Source organism: Solea senegalensis, linkage group LG1 (genome assembly GCF_019176455.1).
Source record: "Solea senegalensis isolate Sse05_10M linkage group LG1, IFAPA_SoseM_1, whole genome shotgun sequence".
In the NCBI taxonomy this organism is placed as follows: domain Eukaryota; kingdom Metazoa; phylum Chordata; class Actinopteri; order Pleuronectiformes; family Soleidae; genus Solea; species Solea senegalensis.
The window spans coordinates 9,557,627-9,577,976 of NC_058021.1; the positions used below are offsets into that span (position 1 = coordinate 9,557,627).

General features: G+C 41.7%; 1 protein-coding gene across 1 annotated transcript; it reads right to left on the reverse strand.

Annotated features, from left to right (window-relative positions):
- Window positions 1-8,782: 8,782 nt before the first annotated feature.
- Window positions 8,783-10,308, reverse strand: LOC122766807 (eotaxin-like). The gene is made up of 3 exons (XM_044021989.1): window positions 9,649-10,308; window positions 9,422-9,536; window positions 8,783-9,190 (listed from the first exon to the last, which is right to left on the reverse strand). The coding sequence occupies exons 1-3, from the start codon at window positions 9,710-9,712 to the stop codon at window positions 8,926-8,928; spliced, it is 444 nt and encodes a 147-aa protein (XP_043877924.1). The 5' UTR covers window positions 9,713-10,308; the 3' UTR covers window positions 8,783-8,925.
- Window positions 10,309-20,350: the final 10,042 nt, after the last annotated feature.

Genomic DNA, 20,350 nt, shown 5'->3' on the forward strand with positions numbered 1-20,350 from the left:
CAAACTATACTATGACTTTTTTGAGTGATTTTGGACAACATACTATACTATGATTTTTTTGATTCATTTTGGATGACATACTATACTATGACTATTTGGAGTTATTTTGGACGACATACTATACCATGACTTTATTGAGTGATTTTGGACGACATACAATACTATGACTTTATTGAGTGATTTTGGACGACATACTATACTATGACTTTTTGGAGTGATTTTGGACAACATACTATACTTTGACTTTTTGGACTCATTTTGGACAACATACTATACTATGACTTTTTTGAGTGATTTCGGACGACGTACTTTACGATGACTTTTTTTACTCATTTTGTATGACATACTATATTTTGACTTTTTGTAGTGATTTTGGACGACATACTATACTATGACTTTTTTGAATGATTTTGGACCACATACTATACGATGACTTTTTTTACTCATTTTGGACGACATACTATACTTTAACTTTTTTGTCTCATTTTGGATGACATACTATATTATGACTTTTTGATAATAGTACAGTGGGGAGATAAAGACAGGAAATGAGGAGGCAGAGTGACATGTAGTAAAGTGCGCCTGATGCGGGATTTGATCCAGGGTCACCTGCAGTGAGTATTGTAACCTGAACATGGGGCGGGAGCACTACCAAGTGAGCTAAACAATAACCCAATAAGCTGCTACTCTTTTGAGTAATGTTTGACGACATACTATACTATGACTTTTTTGTCCCATTTTGGACGACATACTATACTATGACTTTTTTGAGTGATTTTGGACGACATACTATAGTATGACTTTTGGACGACATACTATACTATGATTTTTTGACTCATTTTGGACGACATACTATACTATGATTTTTTGACTCATTTAGGACGACATACTACCACGTATTACTTTTTTCAAATGATCAGCAGATCATTCACACATGATCTTATAAAACTCCTTCACTCCATCAAGCTACTGTGACATTCGGAAAAAAGTCTACCTAAAACAATAATAGGTGTCAAATAACGTATAAGGTATCCCAAAGCAAGCAGCCTTGTGACGAAGACAGTGAAGCCACCAGCCACTGTCAGCTGAAATTGAAATATGTTGACATAACTTTACTGGATTAGGTTTTCTCTGAATGAAAGCCTGACATTCGTTGTCACTGGAAAGCAGAACTGACTACCCGAAATGAAGAAGGAAGAATGAAGTATCAGTTTCACTGTAATCTTGACGATAATGTGGCAGAACTGAACTTCAAGGACAATTTTGCCTAAGTCACGGGTTTTTATGGAGATTTCAACGAATGCACACAGATTTCTCCACTGTGTCATGGCCTTTGGTGTTATAATCTTTCATGGGTTCGCCCTTTAAGACTTGCTACAACTTACCTCACCTGTAATACAACAAGCAGATTTTCATATGTGATAATCTACTTTATGATGTACTATCACATGAAATAAATTTACCTCATTTCTTGCACAACTAGTGACAAAAGAATGACTTTAACACTCATGCGTTGGAGGCCAATGAAGGTGAAACAGAGGTTCGATAAGGATGATATAAAGCATTAATAAACAGCTCATAAAATGCACAATATAATCCAAATTAAATTAATTAATTGGCAGTCTATCTATGAAATCCTCAAAGACAGGCTTGCCAATGCCTCGCTGACATCATCGCAGAATATAATCTGATTTCTAGCGTGCTGGAAATCAGATCTCAGACAGAAAAGGAAAAAGAGCAATATAGTCTGTTTTCTTGATCAAACAAATCGGGGGATTCTGGTGAAACCTGTGTGTGTGTGACCCTCTGTTGAAAGTCAGACGTGTAGTGTAACCACTGAAAGTTGTGCAGTGTGAACCAGCTGCTCACTGTGTCCCTCTGCTGTTTGGTGCACAGAAAATACTTTAACCCTATGATATCTGACCCAAGAAATAATGGAGAGAAAATTCAAATTTAACAAAATGTAAAAGATAAAAAATAATTTGATATGTTTAAGCGTATTTGATACAACAGGCAACAACAAAAAGTTTTCTCCTAGGCCATGTGTAACGTCTGCATTTTTTGTAAACTGCCTCCCCTTTTTTTATTACAATGACAGTTGAGGGATTTACCACAAAATTCCCATTGTATCTGCTGTATCAAATCAGTTTAAAATGTGTAAAATAAAATCTCACCATAAAGTCTTTAATATACCATTATGCTTCTCCTTGACACAACCAGATGGGTTGCTAATGGGATTTAGCCATTTTGGATTGTAGACAACAGGGTTTTTGAGCAAAGCCTTTTACCAAATGGTAACACAATATAGGTCTCACAAATGTTGTCTCTTCCTGTAATGAAAGGCTTGAGGTGACCACAAACCAGATGGGGTTCAGTGTCTTTATTTATAGACCTCAAATGTACTTGTCTAAAAAAGGCCATAAGACCAACAGAATGGTATTTCATATCTACCATTAAAGAAATCTGCAAAGTATCAGTAGTACAAACAAAAACACACCTGTGTGTGTGCGTGTGTGCGTGCATGTGTGCTCACTTGTGTTTAGCACTGCGGTCAAACCAGTCATCACTTGTTTTTCCATGGTACTGACACGGACCAGACCATACTAGAGATACTAGACCATACACCAGATCATGTTTCCGTTTTTCAAAATAAAGTCCTATCGAACGCGATCACAACGTACATTAAAATAATAATTAACAATGAAACATGAGTAAAAGCGTATTGTATATACTGTATGTAATGGAGCTGTAGTCTTTCATCTTGTTTTTATATTGTGTTTCTTTGCATGTATTTAATAATCCTATTAATTTTTTTTTTTTTCTTGTTGTGATTGTTGGCTGCTGTAACACTGCAAAGTTAGAAAGATAAAGTCTTGTCTTGTTTCAATTTTGGAAAATCATTCAAAAATGTATGAATAGTTTGTGGTTTAATTTTTATTGGACAAAGTACTTCTTGTACTTCATGCTCCAGTAGTATGAAGTACTTTTACAGTGTACCTGTGAAGTAACCTGGGGCAAAGCTCACTTTTCACGACAAAAAGTTGAATATTCGCCTATGTTTGTAAAATAAGTACTTCATGTAAATCATGTACAAGTAGTATGGAGTACTTTTGCTGTGTACTTTTGAAGTAGTCGAGGGTCAAAGTCCACCAAAACCTGGTGCTAATGAGGCAGAACCTGAGGAACTAGTTACGTTTAGGGCAGGGGTGTCAAACTCATTTTTGTTCAGGGGCCACATACAACACAATTTGATCTCAAGGGGGCCGGACCAGTAAAAATAGTAAAATAACAGCATAATATATGAACAACAAGAACCCCTTTGTTTTTTCTCCTTTGTTTTACATTTAATGAAGGATAATTTTAGAAAACATGAAATGTCTTGAGAAATATAAGTGCAATTTCAACAATATCATGCCTAAATTTACTATTTACAAAGCACACTGGATCTATAAAGGCACAAACATTTAGTCACGGGTATCTGGAGCATTTGACATTACGTTTAGATTAGTGTGAAATTTTAACAAATTCATCCTCTGGGCCAGATTGGACCCTCTGGCGGGCCGGTCCTGGCCCCCGGGCCGTATGTTTGACACCCCTGGTTTAGGGTTAACGTTTGAATTGTGGTTAGGTTAAAGTTAAGGTTAATGCTCTGATGAGCTTCTATTAGGGAGTTCAATGCAGTGTCTATGAAGAATATGAATGTGTGCATGTGTAGGAAATCACCTCAACTGTCCTTTGTATAACAGGTTTCCTACAAGATGAAAGATGACCACCAGCATGTCGTGTCAGTGTCAGTGGTATTTTCCACATAATCATTTGAAGTGAAGGTGTAACGCATGCACAAACCACGTCCTACAACAGCGGAAAATGTTTCCTCCGACCACCAGAAATGAGAACGGCGAGGACCACACTCATGGGCTGCCGGGGGAGGACACGTGTTCTCTACTTTCCAGCCATGTGAATTTCTGTGGGCGCAGCAACTCTCGAGCTGCAAGTGGCATAAATTAAAATGTTGACTGTGTTGGTGGCTTTAAAAGGGTTTGCCATTTCTGTTTTAGCCACACACACACACACAATGACATACATCAGCTTTATCGCTCTTTTACTTGTAACTGCCATGGTGTCTACAGTCTCAGCCCGAGGTAAGGGCAAGAAGAAGATTTTCTTTCTAATGTTTGAGATGCAGTGTAATGTTTGATTGTGGTGATGATGATAGTCTGATTTCTGTGTTTATTCAAAGGTGGAATAGCAAGTTGCTGCCGCAAAATTTCCCTCACTGAAGTCCATCAAAACCATCTGCAGTCTTACTACGTTCAACATCGGCCGCCCTGTCCTCTGAAAGCAGTGGTGTAAGTAAACAAGACTAAAATGAATCACAGTTGCCTTTTTTTTTTCGATTCCAAGATTTAAACGACAAGAAATGTTGCAACGTGTGACTGACTGTGTGTTTTCTGTGATGTGACTTACAACAGGTTCACCATGTTAAATGGCAACAGGATCTGCTCTGACCCCCACAGTTTGTGGACGCAGAGGAGCATGGCCTTCCTAGACAAAAAGAAGAAGCCTTTAAGCCAGCGTCTTCTTTCACCCTAAAACATATAGCTTTATTAACGGGCCACGTGGCCAGTAAGTTGCTAGCGCTGTTGCCGCACAGTGCGGAGGTCATCGGTTTGGATCCCGGTTCAACGAAGGACCATTCTGTGTGGACTTTACACGTTCTCCCCATGTGTGCAGAGTTTTCTTCTGGGTACTCTGATCTCCTCACAGTCCAAAAACAGACAGTTATTTAGACATTCTCAATTGGTTGTTTGTCTCAGTGGGTTGGCCCTGCGATGGACGGGCGACCTGTCCAGGGTGTACCCCACCTTTAGCCCTATATGTCAGCTAGGATTGGCCTTTCTGTCTAATTTTAATCTGAACTTTTGTATAAATGTAAATATGTAAATCTGATTTCACTGTTCCTTGTACAATGATACTGAGCAAGAATAAAACATATATATATGTATACATATACACATAATGGCTGTGTTTTGGTGATTATTATTTGCAGAATAGGTTATTAACAGATTGATAGATATTCATGATATGTGAGTATGGCTTTAAGAAAAGCAGTGGCAGCAGAGGAGGAAGTGAAGACGCTTTAGCTCAGTGCCAATGACACACTTAAAATGTTACTCAATGTGAATCAACAGAATATAGTTTGAATCACTGAGCGTTGCACCACTCTCTGATGAAGTTTCAGGTCTAATCTAAGATGGTGCTCATTTTAAAGTAGACTATAGATTATCTTGGGAAACTTGAATTCATAACAGTGCATAATAACTCAATTCTGTAACTTTTTGTTGTTGTTGTTGTTATTTAACAATGACACTTGAATAAACATGGTTGCTACAATATCTTCATTCCCAATTAAATACTGCATTAAAAATATAAAGAGTATAGTAAATGTTTGAAAGGGTTTGTGGGATTTGATCGCAAGGTATTAACATGATTGTGTTCATTATAAATATAGAGGTGATGCACAACATCAAATGATGAAAATAAAAAAAATGTCATCCATCTATTATCAGTATCCTTTAAGTTGCTGGGGAAGCTGGAGGAGAGGCAGGATACACACTGTCCAGTCTTATATAAAATATCTTAAAGCGATACTTTGGTAGAAGTATTTTTATAGTATTACTTAAGTAGAAGTCTTAAAGTCTATGACATTTACTGAACTTAAGTATTAAAAGTCATTTTCTGACATAAAATGGACTTGAGTTTTAGAAGTAAAAAAAAGTGGGGCGTTAGGATTGAGCCATGGTAGCTCAGTGGCAGGGCGCGTTGTCTTTCAACTGGAAGGTTGTGGGTTCTATTCCTGGCTCTGCTAGCGTATACGTGTCCTCGAGCAAGACACTTAACCCTATGTTGCAGCGTGTGAATGGGTATGAAAGACGTGTGAATGGCAAAACTTCAGTGTCAAGCAGCTTCAGTGTCAAGTGCTATATAAATACAACCATGACCAACTCTTTGTCTTCTGACTCTGTAGTGGAGTAAAAGTAAAAGTTGCTAGAAATAGAAATAACAAAGTAAAGTATAGATATGTGAAGTACAGTAATAAAACACTTGTACTGTTACATCACAACACTGACCCTCAGCCTATCACAGGGCAACAATACAGAGAAATACTTAACATGTACAGACAGTTAAGACTCTCAAATTAACCTAAACCCAGTTTTGCATCTGTAAAGAAACGCCCCCACCCCCCCCTCATAAGGACAATTTAGGATGAATGACTTCCGGCTGACTGGTGGAAGATTGGGGGGGAATAATTTGCATTGTTTATGGTGCTAAAAAAAGCCGTTGAGCAGTTGTTCACAATGTGTGGGTTGGGAGAGAAAGTACAGCTCAGTGTGCTGAGGGGAGGTGTGGGGGGCTCAGAGTGTAGAGCGTTTGAGGTCGGCGCAACGTTTGCTCCAAACCACAGGGTCATGGGTTTTCCCCACCCCTTTCCTAGTGGCGAACCAGTCATACACCACGTATGTGTATGACTGAAGTCATACATATAGTGTACCTAGTAAAAGGCGATTAATTGTATGTGTAAATGTAAATGTGAGTTAGGTTCAGTCAAATGTTACATGCAGTCGTGTGAATGTGTGAGTGTGAGATTTTCTTCCTGAGGGGGTTTAACCACTGAGCGCCTCCTCACTGACGGCACACACGTAGACTTACTCAGACTTACTCACGCTTGTGAACAATGTAAAATGCACAGCATACGTTCGTGTTTCACGACACACCCATCGTCTGCGGCACTTTCTACTGTTTCTCTGCATACATGTCTCTCTCTGGTCTGAACCTTTTCTCCCTTGAGATATTCTCGTTCGGTCACATTGACTCCTGTGATTAACTAAAATGCTGCACCATCTTTCTTGAACTGTCAGTTTATCAGATGACATTATGATGCTGCAACGGTTTGCTCATTTAAAAGTGGCAATTTTAGTTTTAAAAAGCAATCGTCGCCGTTCATTTTGACAAATGATCCTAAACCAGTGATCATTTACACTGTTCCACAGGACGTGAAGCGAAATTAGCGTTCACGTGGAGTCATGTGTGATGAATATAAATAATAGTCACTCTGAATCTCTCGGCTCCCGAGGGAGTTTGTGTTTATTGAGCAAACAAAAGCTTCAGTGGGTAAGTTTACATGTGCAGTTTAATCGAGCTAAAGCCGCAGTCTGACTAAGACAGGCAATTGGACAACTGTCCGAGTCCGAGTATACATGCGGATGTTCCCGTTGACCTTGGACGGTGAGATGGATCGTGCTGTGGTCATACATCAGTACATCAAGCATGGAGAAAGACGCCGCCACAGCGAGTCGAGTCAAGTCCCTGCTTAAAATCAAGCAAGATCCAAGTCAAGTTGTATGAATGAAGCAGATGAAGAGGATCTCCCAGATATTCCACATTATTTGACCACTGTCTTACACACGTGTGGGTACTGGTGGACCTGCTTGCATTACCAAGTTTCACTGATTACCGTCTTCTTCATAGTCTCTGTTGACAAAAAAAAGAGGATTGGAGAGTGCTGTGCTACAGAGAACAAGCCCAGTCAGTGTGTATGGTCCATATGGACTGTGTACTGTACGCAGTATCTGTGCAGACCACCTTATGTGAAAAGGGATGTTCAAATCACATGTTTTTGTCTTTATAATTCTTGATGTTATGAAAATACTGGTGTATGTCGTTTATTGTGACAGTTCTGTAACATACATCGCTACCACTGAAATTCTGTCACATTGTTTTTAGGTTTCTTAGAAAAGAGGACACAGTTCTACTAATACTCGTCTTTCAAATTAGGCAGCTACATCTGCACACACACACACACACACACACACACACACAAACTTACTTTTATGTCTTAGTGAGGACACATCATTGACACAAGGCATTCCTTAGCCATCACAACTAAGTGCCTGACCTCCTATCTCTTACAGTTACTCTACCCTAACCTGAACTTAATTCAAACCCTAACCTTTAAACCAGATCTTAAACCTGAAAAAGCATCTTCATTTTGTGGCGCCCAAATATGTTTTTTTTGGACCTCACAAAGATATACACACACACACACAGAGACACACAACCTAACCCTCAGGATGTGCAGTGGTTTGGTCTTCGTTTCAAGTGAAACACCAAACATACAAAACCCTGAGGTAACATAACATGTGACCCATGTCAATCATTCACTATATCGCACGAAACACCTCATATATAATAGATATTTTATTGTTTTGGTCAAGAAACTTGGCAACACACGACCACCATGGCCACTTTTCTGTGATGGTGCACACAGACAGTCTGAGGAGCGGTTGTTGCCATGATATTAAAAAAGAAATGTAAGACTAAATAATCATGCAGCCTTCTTGTCAGTCTCCAATGACAAAAATGAGGACCATTAATCGGATTAAGCATGAAACATGCATTCATTGCATTGTTGTGCACTACGTGTACATCTTGCTCCAGATTACTGACGGTATGTGTGTTTAGCTCTAGGTCTTTAACTTCACTTCCTATAACCTGAGCCGATTAAAATAGGTCAGATTATATTGCAGTACATCAGACACACAACACATCACTTGATCAGAGAGGCTTTACTGTAATGTGACTGGGAAAGAATATATTGAATATAGCTGAATAATTACATATACAATAGTCAATATAGCATATTTACATACAAGGTAGCCTGTAGAGTTAATTGTCACAGTAAAAAAAAAGTAAGTAATAATAACAATAATAATAATGTCACTAATAATAATAACAAACAATAATAACAATAATAATAATAACGATATTCTTTGCTTCAGTTGTATTTACTGTTAATATGATATCATCAGACAAGTCCAGTATAAAACAAACATGTGTGCTGACACAAACAGGACTTATGATTCCTTAGGCATATTTTCTCTGCCTCCACATCTTCCTCCCTCTCTTGGATTTGTTCTTCCGTCCTCTTCTTCGTTCCATGCCTTTCTTCCCTTTCTTTACATTTTTTGACACAGTCATTGCAGCTGGCATGATGCCACTTGTTGACGCCTGCTCGGTGACTCCCATCCCTTGCAATCTCTTCAATTCCTCGTCCACCTTCAGCATGGCTTTCTTTGCCCAAACACTGTTAGGGCTGGAGCAGATCGTCTTTCCAACTTTCGTCTGAAACCTGCGATGGGTTGCGTGATCATTAATGGCATCATAATGTACTTTCATTCAGTTTTCATCCAAGTACCAACATTCTTCAAAAGAATGTTGAAATACCAAGACTTCCCCCAAACTAGATATTATGATGTAAATGTGCATGTGTGCCTGCATGTGTTCAAATCTGGATGACCCCACCCACGTGTACAACCTGTTGATTTAATTCTACACAATGTGAAAATGCAGGCCCACTTACACAACAGCTTTGATGGCACAGGCGCCTTCTGACTGAATGGTGTAATTCGCAACGTTTTGAACACGGACTCTGGTGTTGGACCACCCAGGACAGCAGCTTGACACGGGTCCCTGGGCTAAAGAAGACACATTGACAAGACAAGAGAGATTAAACACCTTTTATTTCACTTTGACAAACCTTCCGTAAGTATACACTCAGTAACAAATGTGTTCTTGTTTAATACTCACTTGCATGGGCTGAGCTCATCCAAGTGATGATGCCGAGAGTTGCTAATAATGAACCGAATCTCATCTTCAAAATGACACTGCGGCGTTGACCTTCAGTGGCTGATTGAAGTGTCTCTCGGCAAAAATGCCTTGAATCGCTCACAGAAAATAATTGTTGCTTGGTGGAGTCGTTGTCAGAGTCAGCCTCGCGCAGCAGGCTTTATGTGCACGCTGGCTTTAGGTCTTCCGTCTTTTTAATCATACAAGTTTTGAACCCTGCTTTATAACACCAGCTGTTGCGCTGGTCGCCCCCACCTCACTTCTAAACCGTCACCATTGAGGATTAACACTTCGGCCACACCGTGGGGGGAAAGGAAACAGTGAGCTGAACTTTGAGCAGCCAAAGATGAGCAACACATTATTTAACCACAACTCTACCCACAGTTAAACACAACAAGCCTCATAGATACATGTGCACAAATAGAGAAACTTGTCTGTTTCCACTACACTCACTACAAGCCACAAGCTGCCTTTACTTCACTGATGCAATGCAAAGTTTGGCTGAGACGAGAAGTGAATTTTATAAAAGTTTCTCTGCTCTGGGGGGAAGTACTTGTGGTTCATTTATTTAGAAGGGAGATGATACGCTCTCAAAGAATCCGTGTACTTAACTCTTTTGACTGAACTCAATATACCATATATGTATATGTGTATATATATATATATACACATACATACATATATATATTGTAGTGAGCCAAAATTACCATTATATGTCAAGATATTAAGATTAAGGAAACAATGGTGCAGCCAGTATAATTACAACTTGAAATGTTCTTTGTGGGTCACAAACTCTGTTTATGTACCTCAAATGTTTACCTTTTAATGTTTAATGTTTGACTAAGTTAAATTATACATCGTAAATGGCAGAAAATACATGAAAAACTTTTCAAGGCAGTTTAGGTCAGTGTGACAGTGAGCGTACACGATAAGCATGATTTTTACCTCACTGTATCTTAGCATGAATTATCTTCTCAGTCCCATCATATGGTTGTCTGTCTGAATAATCCTGTATCGGTCGGGCAGCTGTGACTGCCCATGATTCTAAATGAAGTCCTTTCATCTGTCGGCCCTCAGATGACCCCCCCAGAGAAAACTCCATCAGAAACAGACAATATCACTCTCTGAAAAGAAACAGAGAAATGTTAACACATATTTGGATAGTGAGATCAAACTAAAATGCAGTGCTAGTGACTGACAACATTTCATTCCACCAATCTTATCAGAGCTATGTGTTGTTTCACTTGGTAACAAAGTCCATACAAAACACAACAAAAGAGTGTAACTTAGGTAAAATAGCCTCTGTGTTGACAACGTGGAAGCACATGTGTGACTTTCCTTCCACGGTGTTGTCATAACCAGAGGTCTCAAGAGCCAGAACGGGTGAAAGCACACACTAGGGTTTCCACAAAGGAAGAACCTAAGTCATTATGCAGATAATATTAGACAGAAAATGCATTAGCTTGAGGGCATATATTGAGGAAAGATGAGTAATGTATTCAGAAGGAGTCATGATCAGCTCAGATTTGAACAAAGCATTCAACCAACAGAGAAGCCATGGCAAACTGAAAGTGTAATGCACTAAAATGATAAAGAAAGGAGGAGGGAATAAGATGGAGAGGAGGGAATAAGTGAGAAACCAAAGAGGAGCGACTGAAGAAGATTATATAAACGGCTCTCAGAGAGAGAGAAATACAAAGAGAATCAATTAAAATCAGGTAAAGAGAGTGTTTAATAAAAACCGCGACATGGCAGGTGTCAATCAGAGAGAAAGTCAGAGGAGAATACACGTAATGACACCATCTGCACAGTGGCAGTGGCTCTCCCTCTGCTGCCAGGGTGATATAGGGAAATGTCATTTCCATGACCTTGACTTCTTCAGCCAACAACAGCAAATCCCAAACATCCCAAGTGTCCCCAGCCATTCATTTCAGACAGACACATGTGACTAGATGCACACACAGACCAACATGCAGACCAATGCACTTCTCCACACCCAGCGTCCCAGTCTCATCATTATCATCCCCGTGGCTTGTCAAAGGAGAAATACCTCACTGGATTATTCATTCCTCTCTTATTCATTAGTTGTTGTCTTGGGCAGCAGCCAAGACTGTTGGTTCTCTGACAGCGTGGCTGATTGGAATTAGTCTCCTGATAAAGCAAGAGAGTGGAACGAGGCATCGCAGGAAATTACAATCAATACTGACTCTCATATCCTCATCCGACCGCAGACGCCAACGAGAAACACATTGTTGAGCCCATATATGGGGACTTTTAAGGCCACGCATAAGAAAATAAGAAGCCCACATTGTCAATATGGGGGGGGGGACAAACTCCTCTGCCTCAAACCACAACTTTCTGACCACATATGTTCACACCTACATGTTCGTGAGTCACAAGTCATACGTCGCAGCTGTGCGCCTTATCATATTGAAAAGGTGGAGAGACTGAAATGAAGCTACATTCCTCAAAGCACCCACACACACACACACACACACACACACAGGCACAGTGTGATTGGCATGCAGTAATGTAAAGAACAGTAATTAAAAGAATGTGTCATCAGATGGATATTTGGCTGCGTCTGCTGTCTCTGTTTAATAAAGAATCAGATCCAGACAGATCAAGCTTTCATTTTACCCTTTATCCAACACTGGAGAATTTCCTTGATTCATTTCGGGAGAGATAAATTATGTGTGATTCTGCTGACTCTTCTGTGGAATTACAGTGATCAGACAGTCACTTGTCCCCATACCCCGATGACTTCATTGTGGGGATAGAGAAAGAGCCAGAAACCCTCTCTGAAGAGCAGATGTGCTGCTCAGACAGACGCTGGTGCCTGGGTGTGACAGGCCCAACAGCTGTCTGGGGATGGACGTCTGTATGAAGAGCACTGCACTCCAGGTCAGTGCTCTTTAAAGGTGCAGAGATGTTTTTGATATGTACCACCGGAGCCATATACACCGATCAATACACCAACCTTTAGCAGAATGATTGCATGATGGTCTGCCTTGCTCCCGGCACCAGCATCCACCAGAGATCCATCAACCACCGACACGGCGCTGAAGATAACATGCGGTCAGCTCTCTGTCATGCTTTTATCTCTTTCTGCGTGTTGTCTTAACATACGTAACACAGTATAGTGCAGAATTGATGCACACTCCAAAGACGGTCTCTTGATGCCTGGATGAAACCAGTGACAGGTTGATCCTCAATAAACGAGGGACTCAGACCTCCTCCCCTGGGCCTCTTAACATAGATCGTGCATATTTCTCTTCAAAGCTAGAAAAAATAGATATCCCACTTGGAGTTGAGAAATGTCATTTGCTTCCAAATTAATACTTCAATTAACTATGTCATCTCCAATTCATTTCCTGAAAGCAGCAGAGTTGAAATGAAACTGACCCCCTGCCCTGGTATCAATCTCATTGCTATTGACCCCTCCACACAAAGCCTCAATTGTGGACTAACCATCCATTTAGGGAAAGCGTCAATAATTGACCCAAAACCGGGGCCCATATTACCATCGACATTAGCATAGACATTGCTCTCGTGGCTCTGAGGTGATTTGAATGTCTGTGAGAGTGAGTGACCTGCCCCACGCCTCTGGCTCATAGTCCAAAGGCCGCAGAAGCGCTTAAAGTCCAATCAATAAGTGCTTTCATTATAGCGGCTCTCCGCCTGCAGTTGTTCACGGTTGGGAGAAGTGCAGTGCCACAGCTGATCCAGCATGATCATTCCAGATGGAGTTGGTTTCCCCGCCTCACTAACCTGTCTCCTTTGTCCAATGCGATTATAGACAGCAAATTGTCCACCCCTCGCTTTAGATTTGGTAAAAAATGGGCCGATTAGTCGGGAGGCAAACGCCACCTCTTTTGCTCCAAAGTAGTGAGAGTGCATTTGTGAAATAAAGTTAGGTCTATGGTCTATTTAAAAGGGTTAAGTGACGGACAATCTAATGATAACCTTGTTATCCCCGATTCCAGCGCTTCAACACCACAGCTCAATTACTATAAATATATGTTATAGAGCTACTCATTACTGCTGACGTTAATATTATCCTCATCCATCCACGTCACACCCTGGATGAGATGATGAAGTGATGATGATAATCGCTATTAAATTTTTCCTATATCTCTCCTTTCCATTCTTCTTTTCACACTCCTCTCCTTCACTAACCCCCTTCTCTCCTCTCTCCTACCCCCAACTGGTCGAGTTCGAGTTCTGGTTCTGTCAGAGATGTATTATTTCTCTCCACTGTTGCCAAGTGCTTGCTCATTGTATTCCTGTAGGCTTTCTCTGTAAGAATTATAAGGTCTTGACCTTATACCATGTAAATGCCTTGACATGTGAATTGGTGGGTGCTTTCATGAATCTATGTCGCGTTATTTTGGTTATTCTGTCATGCTTGATTATATTGATTGAGATTTATACACAGTAATTGTAATTTGACGGCATGATTTACCATCTTTTTGTCTTCAGGGCCTCATCGCTTCAATAAGTACAGAAACTTTTCTGCTCAAAAGCTACAACAGTAAAAATGACAACATTAAGACCATGATTATTATTTTGTTAGTCAATCACCAGCTGTTTGATGCACACACAGATCTGTCCGTCTGTATTTTCTTCTTTTGTGAACCCTCACATGTCTCATGCACTAGATGGCGTACTTCCACTATGGTGAGTGCATGGGGAAGCCTGCAGTTGACAGCTTCTGAGAGAGTCATCTAAATTTAGTCCAGTAGACTAGAGAGGCAGAAATACAACCATGACATCCCCGAGGCTACAGCTGACATTATTCTGCTCTTCATGGCAATACAGTAAGTTTGTGAGGCTAAAGAGACAAAAAAAATGGCAGCTGTCCTTGAACAATGTAAAATTCCCATTCGGTACACCGCATTGTTTCAACATGGCTCGCTCTTTGAAATTGTGCTTGTTAAAAAAAAAAGGGATTTGTCCTTTGGTGGGTGTTGAATCCACTGATGGATTATTGTGTCTGGTCATTTGTGTTCGATTGGTGGTGTCATTTCACATGAAAATGTGCTTGAAAAACATTTCCAGAACAGGATCAAAGAGCACGTGTCCCTTTTAAACTCAGCGGAGCAAGGTCTCCCTCGCTCTTCATTTCCCCCCTTTTTAATTTGTCTGCTTTGATCATACAGTCCATTCAGTCCACATCTCACCCTGTTGCTTCTTGTTTATATGGACGTGCACTTTCCGTCGGTCAAAGACACGTCCCATGATTGCACTCATCATCCCCACCGCCACCACTATTTTGTCATTATGCCAAGATAGAGCCCTCAACCTTTGAAACTTCCTACAGCCATCTCTTCCCCCCGCGACACCCCATATATGGGCGCGACACCCCACCATTCGATCTCCACTGGGTTAAGCGGGGTCAAATCAAAGCCTTAATCCCTAAATGTGTGTTTCTCTCTTTCTCTGTACGCTTGGTCCCTCCTGGTTGAGCTAGATTATTTTAGGTCCCTAACCTGTGGGTGGTGAAAGGGGCCCATGTTTGGAAACACGGGCACTTTGTCTCTGGAGCCCAGCGGGGGAGCTTGACGGATGAGTCCATGAATGCACTCAGCCGGCTCTGGGCTTGCACGTCGGTCCTCCGGTCTTTGCTGCCACCGTCTTAATATTATTACGCTGTGAATAAGCAGCTAGTTCGGGGAGACACGGACAAGCAAAAACATTGATTGTGACTCCCCTCCCTGTGAGTCAATCTGGCCCCAATAGACATTCAAGTGTATCTGCTTGATCTGACGTTTCCTGATAAGAGAGATTCCTCCCAGGCTGTGTGTACGTGTGTGTAAAAGATATTGATTCTTGAGTGACATGGCACTATAGATCCCAGGCAGCTGCTAAGAGTTTAAATGAGGCCCACAGCATATCATTAAAGCTTGTACGCTTGTGATGGAGTCAAAGACTTTGGTAAGGAAGTGGTGGTCACCTTCTCTCCTGGCTGCCTGTTCTCTCACTATAAATACATCCATTTGAAGTGAGAGGTCAATGGGCCAGAGGTAAGGAAACCCTGAACTAACTGAGGACGACCAGATCGATCGCCCTCCATTTGATTAGAGTACAGTGACTTCAAACTTAAAGGTGCAATGGCCCAGCTCACTTTGAACTCCGCGGCAGTTTTGCACCTAGATTTAGCCAAAAGGTAAAAAAAGAGGAAGACTCAAACTCAAACACAATCGATATCATCTTCCAGTGTTTTTCCCTCATCTTTTCCTGTGGGACGGTTTACTCAAACCGACCTCGGGACATGTTGAGCCTGTATTCTATACCTGGGGAGGAGCTTTGCCAAGTCTGGGTAAATACATTTTCATCATAACATATAGAAGTAGTATAATCTCCTTACAGTATCTAATTGATATTAGAATTTTCTTTTATATGTATTGTTCTTAATAACATTTATACATAATTGGTCTGTTTTTCAGGTAAAAACGAATCACAAATGTTAACCCAGTCACTTCTATCATCACTGCCAAGCTAACCCTTCAACACCGTGTTGCTTTTGGTGATTTTTGTTGTCGATGTTATTATTCTGCTCTGTATGGATGTATTTGTATGCTGTGGCCTTCATCTGGAACTCCTGAACAATCTGAGCAGCACAATTCACTTTGGAATTTGGTTTGGGGGACATTTCTCTCTGTTTTGGGGGTGGACCAGCTGCTCCATTGTTGTCTGTTTGTTGTTTTCTGTTCGTTGTCGTTGCACCCGTACAACGCCATGCTGCGCGTCTCGCTGACCCCGCCTACCATACTGTATGGTACATAACCAAACCCAACTGCACCGTGATGGAAACATGGCTTATGGTGCCCTATCCACAGCTGTGACCTTACAAGAAGTTAGACGGGGAGAAAGTATCACAACAAATTCCTATTCAACATCCCAATTTGAAAAGCCAGAGGCACAAATGATTCATACAACTCTCGACGGAAAGTGAAAGAAGTGATTAAGGAAAGAAAACATTCAAGGCCACTCCAGTACCACCGCCAGTGAACTGAAAGTCTGCTGCTGTTTTCTTTTAACCAGAGCTTGTACACGCGTACGCACACATGCTTCCCTCTAGAAGGCGGAGGTGTGCGGTTATGAGCGCTGTTACCGCAGATAATGCAATCACAGCGCAGACAGAATGATGTGTTTATATCATAGGGAGGTGAGAGAGGATGGAGGCAGAGCGGAAAGTCATGAGAGGGAGGCGAGGACAAACATGACGTTGGGAAGGGGTGGAAGCCCCGAGATGAGCAGCAGACGAGACAAGGTAAGAGGCTATAAAAGGATCAGAGAAATGTATACAACAAGAGCGGAGGTACCGAGGACGATGACAAACGACGAGCGCGAACGGAGAAGACGGAGAAGAGGAGGGAGACTGCCTGTCAATCAGATTATGAACCAATCATTTGACACAGAATTGCTTTGACCTAAAACTCGGTGGATCACGTTCGCTCCCACACACACATACACACATTCACAGATGCACTCAGCATCGTTTTGCACTTTCATGGAGATAAATGTGTCTCACTCGCATCCAGTCTGGTGTTAAGTGCACGTATTAGGGCCTATCAGCATTCATGTATGTGGTGCATGTGTGTGTGCGTGCGTGCAGGGCTGCGTGTGTGTGTGTGTGTCTGAGAGTAAGTAAGTGATTGAGTAATGAGTGAGTGATGGATGAACGATAATGCACATTTATTCTCTCTCACAGGGGTTGAAAGTGCTTAGATGTCTGGCCTGGCTCTCAGACTACACACTGACACATACACTCGCTCAAAACAGCACTTCTCTTATTCACTGTATACATCTGCATACATCTCACCCCCGCTCCTGTTCCTTTATATGTTTGCTTTCCACTACATTCCGTTTACTCTTCCGTCACCTTTTTCCAGCCAGTGGTGCTCTCTCTCGCTCTCTTTCTCTGTCTGTTTCTCTCACACTGTTGCCTGTCTCTTAGTAATGGAGCTAATTTGTTTAGCACACAGAGAGTGTCCGTCCATTAGCGCAGGCCTGTCTATGCCAAGAGAGATGGTGACAAATCACACCAACATGTGTATCTACTCTGTGCACATAATGCTGTTTGTGTGTGAAGGAACGGAGAAAGTAGAGGCCACACACACTTCCCTTCAGAAGGGTTTTTTATTATTATTATTTGAACTATCAATCAAATGTTATGTAAAGACAGGGGATTTTTGCAGCTTTCAGCCACTTTGGATGCAATGCTGAGGCCTGTCTGGTGTTATACAGACATTTGCCAAAAGGCAGACTTTGTCCACAGCAGCACTTTCCTCTATTGAATTAAGTCAGCAGCAGGAAGTTCAGCGGCTGCTCCGCTACCTGTAAATGCAATCAATTTGTTTAGCCCACTGCTGTGAGTAGAAGCACAAAGAAGTACACGTAATGCTCCTTTACCTTATTTTTCCACATTATAGTTTAGGTTATTTTTGTTCTGACGTTATGTTTTAGGATTTATGAAGTTTTTATATTTGTTTCTGTGCAAATTTGAATCTGCAAATCCAGTCATTTAATCAGAGAGAGACGTAAAGAAAGCGACAATGACAGCATTTCTGTATGATCCATATGTATGACATGTAAGACTCAATCCCATATACATATTACCCTTGATCTCACTCAGCCAATCAGAATGAGGCACTAAAATACCAGGAAATGACTAAGCTTGAAGTTGGGCATCTGTCCCTCTTCGCTCTGCCAACAGACTGTCACTGTTTGGGCAAACTCCAATTACTCATGATGACTCCATTCTTCCTTTCCTCCATCCATCCCTCTCTTTTTTAGACATAATGTGACATCTGCTGAATGGCAGACAACAAAAATGCTCCCACTTGCTTCCATTTGGCTCAAGTAGAATTAAGAGCATTTGTGAGATTGAAAAAGAAAAAAAAATGAAATAAATAAAAGATGTATTTTATTTACAATGGTCACCTGTCCTCTGGTGAATCGGCATGCTCTCTTATCATTGGCTTATAGGTCAACTCCAGCAGGAATGTGATACAGGAAGGCAAGGTCAGTTTTCATTGATTGTTAAATCATTCCTGCGTTTGAGAAGGACACACAACTGCGATGGTCAGACTCTGACGGCTCTTCTCCAGCACAGTTACAGTAAATTTCCTTCCTCTGGACGCTGTGGCGGAGAGTGCTCACTTTGCCTTTGAGTCAGCAATTTGTGTGTGTGTGTGTGTGTGTGTGTGTTGTAACCAGAAAAAAACAGGTGAAAGGAGCGCAGCGTAAACATCCTCTGTCTGTCTGTCAGTCTGTTTGTTTGTTTGCTCCTCTGTTTGCATTGACAGCAGCAGTCTCAAGAAGAATCTGCTTTATGTGCCGTTTTTGTGGGTAGAACTTGGAAAGTTCCCTCTGTCAACAGTAGTGTTTATGTCTTTCTCCATCCCTCTGTTCCTCCCTCTATCTCATCAGCTGAATAGCTGGTGAGGATTGAGCCAAAAGCTCCAGAGACCTGATGTTGAGATACAGTATTGTGCAAACACCCCTGCATTAGGTGACAGTGGTAATAATCATAACTTCTCCTGGACGTGTCCATTAACATGCACGGACAACTATATATCTTTTAGAAAGATTGGTAGTGTTTTTGCAGATGGTGGCCTCAGAGACTTCATGATGGGGATGCTCATGCAACCAAGACAGGGAGACAGACGGGGGCAGGGAGGGCTTTGTGCACCAGCCCTTTCCCACACTCCCTTTCACCTTTTGTTGTATGGCAGCACCGGGACTCTCTGACATGACGAATCGCTCTCCCTGCTTTAACTGAGACAATCGTAGATTAGGAAAGCAAGAGTGGAGTGGAATGATGTGTGTGTGTGTGTGTGTGCGCGCGCCTGAATGCGGCTCAGCCTCCCATCATCTGTCCTGCAATTCCCTGCTCTTCTGTCACCAGTCTGGCTCCGAGGAATTGAGGTTTTGACGCTTCCAGCAAGATCCCGCAGCGGATGAGCCGGACCCTGGCATACGCACTGACTCACTCACACACACATGCTCTTATACACACACTAATGCCTCTGCCCAAATGCCAGCACCAAGCTGTTGCCCATAAAGCATTCAGCCTGTCACAATAGAGACATTACCACATGAGTGAGTGGCTTTGAATAGAGCATGGGGTGTGTGTGTGTATAGAGTGTGGCTTTTGGGGGTTGTTCCTGGCAAGGCAGACGACCCTGTCATCACCTCTGCCCCTTGTCAAACAAGCCAGTGGCACTTGTGTGCATCACAGAACACTTGCGCACACACTCCTGCTGTGCTGCCTGTTGCACATATCCAAGTATGTAGCCATCCTCCATTTTTCTTATAAGAAGGCCATCTCAGTGTAGTACGTGCTGAGTGGGAGAATCAGAAAGAGAGAAGTGGCGTGGCTGATTAGCAGAGCAATACAGAATCAAGCAAATAGCTGACCCAGCTCGGCAAAGCGAGGTGAGAGGTGAGAATGTGGAGGTCAAAAAGAGGCGGGAAACTGGAGGGGGGAAAAAAGACCGCCTTCACAAAGTCGCTCGAGGAAAGGAAAGGATGACAACTTCCAAGAGGCAGAGCGTTCTGAACATGTCAGCTTAAAAACACACTTATACAAACATATCACATTTCACACACTTTGTGTTGGCTACTGTAACATAGCTTAGTGTGTGTGTGTGTG

Excerpts from the sequence above, each read along its gene's own strand:
- LOC122766807 (XM_044021989.1), bottom strand. The coding sequence starts at position 9,712 with ATGAGATTCGGTTCATTATTAGCAACTCTCGGCATCATCACTTGGATG. Across the intron at positions 9,537-9,648 it reads GATGAGCTCAGCCCATGCAA|CCCAGGGACCCGTGTCAAGC; the intron begins GTGAGTATTAAA and ends TGTCTTCTTTAG. Across the intron at positions 9,191-9,421 it reads TGTGCCATCAAAGCTGTTGT|GTTTCAGACGAAAGTTGGAA; the intron begins GTAAGTGGGCCT and ends AACCCATCGCAG.